The sequence below is a fragment of the Lithobates pipiens genome, unplaced genomic scaffold (assembly GCF_037356315.1).
Source record: "Lithobates pipiens isolate NorthernLeopardFrog02 unplaced genomic scaffold, aLitPip1_a1.2 Scaffold_10, whole genome shotgun sequence".
NCBI classification, from domain to species: domain Eukaryota; kingdom Metazoa; phylum Chordata; class Amphibia; order Anura; family Ranidae; genus Lithobates; species Lithobates pipiens.
Genome location: NW_027507686.1, coordinates 200,437,740 through 200,445,684, shown reverse-complemented (window position 1 = coordinate 200,445,684; position 7,945 = coordinate 200,437,740). Strand labels below are relative to the sequence as shown.

Below are 7,945 nucleotides of genomic sequence, written 5' to 3'. Positions count from 1 at the left end.
ATATCTCATATAGGTTATGCAAGTTAGATTGCTCAGGGTGTTTATCATTTCAGTACAACCAGTTTCCGTAATGTTAATGGAACTGTTTATGGGCATTTTTTGTTTTTACAAAAAATGCACAATAGCATTACATGTCTGCTTCTTTCTAATAAATTTATGCAGGGAAATACATAAAAAGCAAATATACAAGAGAAAAACAATTTAAGATGACGTCAATCAATACATTCATCCTAACTTTTTCTACATTACCCCTCCCCCAACTACCTCATGTTGCCTTTGTTGTAGGTAAGGCCTGATTAATATCCCTATACATTGCATAATTTAAGTAAATTGTTTGGCACTAGACATAATCCAGAGTGAATGGCTTTAATTTTATTAACATTTATATAGAATATTGTGAAAATGTTCCATCATGTACATAGGAAACACATATGATACATAATACTGTCCTGTGCAACAGAATACAAATATATTCAAAGATTCTTATGCCTATAAAACAAGCGATTTACTCTATAATAGAATGCTTCTTATGTACAGCATATGCATTTTCATTAATGCAACAATCCTGATAAAATAAATAATATATACCAGAATAAGGTGTACCTATAATAGTACAGAACCTGATCTAATCTCAGGCTGTAGAAAAATAAAATTTTAAATATAATTTAACTCAATGTGCGAACCTGCTAAAAAAAAACAAAAAAAAAACGATATTGCATTCCCCACGACTGGTTCTATCAGCAACTTAAATTTAAGTGTTCAAGGATCAACCAAAATGTTGACATAGAATGTAACAATTTAAATATTAAAAACAATGCATAGAGTTATAGTGCATTTTTACTTCCTCCTAATTTATGAATGAACTCATTGACTGCTTCAACCCAACTAAAATTGTGCATCGGACTGCGCTGCAGTTCTGCCTGGAGTCAAACGGGTTAAGTGCCAGGTCAACCAAAAAAAAAAAAAGAAAAAGGAGCACTGTGTCACTTTTGCATAGAGGAAGTCATTCTAGGATCATAGGGATATCTTTGAAATAACTCAGTACTTCCTGAGCATTTGTTATACATACAGCATGAGTCATAGCTACTTTTAAATACTTTAAGATGTTAAGAATCTGCATAAATTAAAGACAGGAAACCCCCAGTTTTCATGGTTTCAAACTTTCAAATAGTCATTTTTCAGCCTGCTTAGTCTAGCGCCGTGGCTTCGAATAGTTAAAGACAGGAGTTCATGTTTATCCCTAAGTCCCAGAGAGACATCTAAAGTTTCCCTAAGCACGGCTCTCGTGTGGATCATCATATCCACAAAGTCATCGTTTAACACCTTCATCTCGTTCTTCTCGTTTTCCTGGCTCTGCTTAAACTTTAATTCCAGTTCCGTCAAAGACTTATCCGAAGTGGAGAAGGCTTCGCTAATCTGGGAGGACTCCCTCCCCAGATATTTTCCGTAGCTTTCCTCTCCATCCAGGTCATAGGATATGCTTTTACTGATGCTTTCGAGTACTCTCTCGGCGTCTTCTATCTGTCTTTTGATCACGATGAATTCTTCCTTTAAGGAAAGAGATTGCCCCTCTCCGTAAGTACACGATCTTTCATCGGTCACTTTAAAGAGCATCTGACACTTCTCAGGGTCATCGTTTTCTTCATAGTCCCCATCAGGGACAAAATAATGATGCAGAGTTCCGTTGGACATCTCGGGTTGCAGGGGGCCATTGTAGAAACCATAACACAGGTTGAAGAAAATTCCAAGCCACAGAAGCTGAAATCCTGTCATTGTGCAGAGTAATCTCTTGTTACAGTGCCAGCAGTAGACAGTCAAGTTATAGAATTTTAATTCCCAAGCCAAGCACAGATATCCTCCTGGGCAGCAAGAGGCACCCTTGACATTCCACAATTTGCTATTTTGGAATTAAATATTGTGTAGCCTTAGGTATGGAAAGTCCAAAGTTGCCGTAGTCAAGTCCTGTTCAGTTTGCAGACAAAAAAATTGTCTGCATTCAATCAGTGAAGGACACCGAGAAGACAGGGAAGTGCTCATATGTAAAGACAGCAGACTTCAATGCCTTCTTTGGGTGCAGCAGAAGTAGCACAGCGTGTCTGTGCACTGAGAGATTGCTCTCTTCTTCAGCATGCTACTATACTATTTCAACATCTGGGCTGCTGTTGCAAAGTTTTTTTTTTCTTCTTTTTTTGGCTAATGATATGCTGCAGAAGAGGTATCTGTTCTCAAATTACAGCAAGATTTCGTCACTCTAGGAGCCAAGGAGCAGAAGAATCCTTTCAGCCAGGCTTAGCTATTAAAGCTGCATTAAGTACTTGTTCCTTTCCACTGCAAAAAAATAAAAAATAAAGGAAATAAACCAATGAAATCAACCAATGGAATTGGACTCCTTTGAGGTATTACGTCTGCAGCAAAAAGAAAAAAAAAAAAAGTTACTAAGGAAAGCACGTGTGGGGACTATAAATAAACACACACCATTGCTGGTGCCTAACTAAGATGGAATTTCAAAGCCCTTTTCCAGTCATGTGCTGGTACAAGCAAAATACATGCATTTATACTGCAAGTGAATATTATCTAAGCATTTATTCGCCCAGATCCTGAAATTCAAGTGAAGAACCGTCAAGCAGTGGCATTTGTTGTTGATACAAAACTTTTCCTTGGCATGCTGTTAGCTGACACACGAGGAACATGTCTAAAAAAGGACTAGGGGATAAAAGCAATGTAATAACAAGAGCAGGAACTCCTATGCCTTGCAGTGTGACAACCCTCTTGTAGGTATCGCACTGATGTTGCATAGTTGCCAATATTTCAAAAGGATTTCCACTTTTGTGCTCTGCATCTTCCACTATGGGCAGAAAATGTAATTCGATGCGGGGCATTTATTTCAAATTGCATTTTGTTAACTTATTGTACAATTTTAAAATTGTGTATATACAAGGAGATTTATTATAGCGACAGAAACACAGCCAAAAGTGAATGGTCATTATTAAAATGATTTATGTTTTTAATTAAACTGTAGAGCGTGGGGTTGATTTACTAAAATTGGAGCGTGAAAAATCTGGCATGGCTGTGCATGGTAACCAATCAGCTTCTGGCTTCAACTTGTTCAATTAAGATTTGACAAAAAAAAAAAAAACTTAGAAGCTGATTGATTTTTATGCAGAGCTGCATAAGATTTTGCACTCTCAAGTTTAAGTTAATCAACCCGTGTATCTTTAAACTATACAGCCTATTTAAAGTGTAGCAGCCCAAAGATGCAGAGAATACAATGATAAACACAAATTACACAGCAAACACATTTGGCATAAAATATTTAAAAACACAATTTGACACTGACCATTCTGTCTGAAACTGTTGGTGTACCAAGTGGAAAGGGGGGGGGGGTAGTGCTTAGTAGGGGGGAAAGAGAGCACTGGTGCTTAGTGGGGGGAGCACTGGTGCTCAATGGGGAGGAGAGGAGGGCACTGGTGCTCATTGGGGGCAAAAAGAAGAACTGATGTTCATTCAGAGCAGAGGGGAGCACTGGTGCTCAGCGGGGGCAGAGGAGGGCACTGGTGCTCAGTGGGAGCAGAGAGGGGCATGTTTGCTCAATGGGTGCAAAAAGAGCAACCAATGCTCAATGAGAGCTGAGGGGGGCACTGGTGCTGTGTTTGTGTGTGTGTGGGGTGGGGGGTTGGGGGCACTGGTGCTCTGTGAGGGGGAGTGGGAGCACTGGTGCTCTGTATGGGAGCAAAGAGAGCACTATTGCTCAATAGGGGTGCATGAAGAGTACTGGTGCTCAGTGGGGGTACTGGTGATCAGTGAGGTGCAAAAAAAGGGCACCGGTGGTCAATGCAGGAACAATTAAACACTGTTACTCAGTAGGGAGACAAGGGGGGCACTGGTGCTCAGTGGGGGGAGAGGAAGGCACCAGTGCTCAGTGGGAGAGAGGGGAAGGAGCCATGGTGCTCCTTACCTGGCTGCCTGATACCATCCTTACTCCTATAGATAATTCATCCCCTCTCTCACTGTTCTTGTATGCCAACTCTCTTCTCCAGCCACATGCAGTGACAGTTCAGATGATCCCTGCTGTCACTTGTAAACAAAGAGCCAACAGCAAAGGAAGACTACCTCTTCTCACTTTTCTGCCAGGCTGTGACTGATTACATAATCTCCAGCAGCGGTAGTGAGTGGTGGAAGTCTTCCTTTGCTGCCGGCTCTTTGTTTACTTGGCTTCTCTGAACTTCCAGGATGGAGCCGAGGATGGAGGCGCTCACTGATCTTCTTGCCTGCTCCATCTTATGGCGGTAGCTCTGCTTATAGTTGGGAGGTATGCCTCATGCTGTGATCCCAGGATACACAGTGGGACATAGTTGTGGTGGGATAACAAAGAAAAAAAGGGACTGTCCCAGTAAATCAGGAACTGTTGGTAAGTACGATGGTTTTGGAACTTTACTTGCATCTGGTTTAAGTGGTCATGTCATTTACACACATCACACTAAAGATCAAGGGTAGGCAAGTGGAGATCTACCTGAACAACAAGGGAGAAGTCAAAGATCACCAGGCACAGTGTCACCCAGTGTTGCCTCCCTTCCACCAGATTTAAACCTTTAATTGCCATACCGAAGTTTTCAATTGTGTGTATTGCACAGAAATTATAGGTTTAAATCAGGTGGTGAGGAGGCATTATATTGCCAAATCACTACCTGTCAAACACACTCAGATCGGTTTTCAAAGGAGCAGCAGTGCCTGCTGCACTTGTGAATGAGTCCTTAGTTGCATTTGACAGTGGCACCCTTAGGGCTCATTCACACATTAAGTTGGGGGGTAAAACCCTCCCGCAGATTTATGGATATCCCGCCCCAATACCCAGCTTCTTTAGCTGCTGAGGCAGCAGCCAAAGGTGAACACATGTCACAGCAGGAATTAAACTCCTTGTTGCTTTTGGTGGGTGCTAGTGCCTGCCAAACGTGACCCCTTCAAGTAAATGGGACCACTCTTCAAGGGCCCTACAACTGCATGCTTCTGTGGGGTTCAAAGCGTTAAAGCAGGTGATGAGAAAGCAACACAATACTGCCTGCTTCAACCCCTTGTTTGTTGTACTGCACAAGGTTGCAGGACATTTGCAGAGCTGCCTCATTCACTTGAATGGGTCATGCTTGGCAGTTGCTACACCAGCAACCGTGAGAGGGTGTATAACACTTCAGATGTGACACCCCCCAAACTACAAATGTAAATTAACCCTTACTGTTCTGATCCGCCTGTAAGGCTGCTTTCACACTGATGTACTGCGGTTTGCCTGCATAGCGGGTGCAGCACAGTGCATCTGCAACCTTCCTGGGTTAGCAGCACTTTTCCATAGATATCCTGCAGGTGTGGTGCACTTTATAAAAGTGCACCAAAACTCCTGTATTCAGAAAGTGCACCAAACCTGCAGGATATAATTGAAATCTATGGCTAAGAACAGCAAGCAGGAAAGCCGCAGGTACACTGCACTGTACCCATTGTGTGAGTAAACCACAGCTCGACAGTGTGAAAGCAGCCTGATACAATTATGTCAAGTGTATTGCTTCACACTGACCTGAATATTTCTTCTTTCCTGTTGCTAGCACCACTCTGGAGACTGCTAGCCGGGAATAAATGGTGCAGTGCAGTTGGTATCACTCTGCATGGGACAGAAGCCAGCACTACAGAGGAAGCATTGACTTATGTGGCTCATGCTCCCTACTACAGCTCCAAATTTCCAGGTAGCCCCACTGCATTGCAGTCTGATGCTCTGGGATTGTGGGTCAGCAAGTCCAGACCACGATCTACCAGTTATCTGTCAATGATCTACTGTTTGCTGCGCCCCCCTGAAGATGAAATCTAGGCAGATACTGTATAAAGGACAAAAATGAATGTAATTTTGTCTGTAATATGTTATTGTCATTTTATAGGTTTCAAACATATATTTACAGCTTTCATTAAAAGAATATCTGGTGATTCTGCCATGAAGGTCTTTTTTCAGATACTTCCTGTAATGGGTTGACATCTCCCCAAGTTGGGAGAGACACATCGTGTATACATGATGTACCATTGGAAGCCAAATTAAAGAAAGGTGTGCAACAAATGCTGAAGAGAGTGAGTGCACTGAGATGCAAAAAATTATGAAATAAATGAAAACAATATTTTATAAAAACATTGGAAATTGTTGCTTAAATGTCAACTAGTAATGGTTTAGATATACTTTAACCACTACAATACAGGGCACTTTCACCCCCTTCCTTCCCAGCCCAATTTTCAGCTTTCATCGCTCTCGCACTTTCAGTGACAATTGCGCGGTCATGCTACACTGTACCCAAATGAAATTGTTATCATTTTGTTCGCACAAATAGAGCTTTATTTTGGTGTTATTTATTCACGACTCCGTTTTTTATTTTTTGCGATATAAGCGCAAAAAAAGCGGAAATTTGGAAAAAAAACAATATTTTCTTTTTTCTATTTGAAAAGAAATCCAATAAAATCAAATTTTGTCATAAATTTAAGCCAAAATGTATTCTGCTACATGTTTTTGGTAAAAAAAATTCCGTTAACTGTATAATAATTGGTTTGTGTGATCACGGACATATGTACGCAAATGATCATGTACATATGTGTGCAGGTGATCACATACATATGTGTGCAGATAATCATTGGGACATGTGATTTTAGTGGGACATATGTGGGGGACATGTTTTTATTATTAGGGACATGTGTTTTTATTATTTGGGGACATGTATGTTTTGGGGACATGTGTGGTTTGGGGACATATGTGGGGACTGTGTTTGTACTGTGTGGTGTGTTGTGTGTTGACACTAGACTGATGATCAGTGAGTAAAAAGCTGTAAAAAGCAGCCCATACTCACTGATCATCAGCCGGCTGCAGCGTTCTGCTCTCCTCTCCTCAGCGATGACTTCTGTGTGAGGAGAGGAGAGCCGATTGCCTAGCAAACGGCTGTTTGTTTACATCACATGACGGCCGTGATTGGACACGGCCGTCATGTGATCAGGAGGGCCAATCACAGAGCCCTCCTGCCGATCTCAGATGTGCCGTGTCCGGGTGACACGAGCACATCGGGATCGCGCCGCTGCGCGGGCTCGCGCGCGGGTACGCGCGCGGGCACGCGCGCGCGCGATCCCGCTACTTCTGAATGACGTTCAGGAACGTCCTATCAGGAGTAGACGGCTCCCACCCGGCCGTATATATGCATTGGCCGGGTGGGAAGTGGTTAAATGAAACTAGTGTACTTAAATTTGACCTGATATCAGCCTCTTGTATTCCCCTATACAGCAGTACTTAAAATAGGGTAGGGAGGTTCAGGACTGGGAGCCAATCAAGAACTGAGAAGAGCTGATTGCTATATTTTATGTGCCACAATGGCTCAGCAAGAAATGTGATTTCTAGAATCACATTACTTTTCTGCCATACAGAACTACAGGTACCCATTCTCACCAATAGATAGTGTAATAGAATGCATATTCAGGGAAACTGTTAAGCTAAATATAGAGGTTACACACAGACAACTACTTTGTAGTTGTTTTGGCTGGATAAAGTAAACTGATTGACAAAAGTGGAAAAATAGTACTGGTTTCATTGGGTTATCTTATTTGCTATCTTAAAGTATTGATCTTAAAGCGGAGGTCCACCCTAAAGTGGACCTTCCGCTCATTGGAATCCTCCCCCCTCCGGTGCCAAAATTGGCACCTTTCAGGGGGGAGGGGGGTGCAGGTACCTGTACAGTACAGGTATCTGCACCCACTTCCGGCGTAGATTCTGCAGAAGGCACGCCTCTTTCCGCAGAATCTACGCCCCTTTCCGAAAGTCCCCCGCTGCCTGCTGGGAAACACACGGATCCCAGAGACAGCGGGGACTATCCTTATTGCGCAGCGCGACTCGCGCATGCGCAGTAGGGAACCAGGAAATTAAGCCGAAAGGCTCCACTTCCTG

General features: G+C 42.5%; 1 protein-coding gene across 1 annotated transcript; it reads right to left on the bottom strand.

Moving 5' to 3' along the window:
- Positions 1-352: 352 nt before the first annotated feature.
- FIBIN (fin bud initiation factor homolog) lies at positions 353-2,321 on the bottom strand. The gene has a single exon (XM_077460840.1). It carries the CDS (start codon positions 1,771-1,773, stop codon positions 1,156-1,158), a length of 618 nt encoding a protein of 205 aa, XP_077316966.1. The 5' UTR covers positions 1,774-2,321; the 3' UTR covers positions 353-1,155.
- Positions 2,322-7,945: the final 5,624 nt, after the last annotated feature.

Coding starts and splice junctions, on each gene's coding strand:
- FIBIN (XM_077460840.1), bottom strand. CDS start 1,773: ATGACAGGATTTCAGCTTCTGTGGCTTGGAATTTTCTTCAACCTGTGT.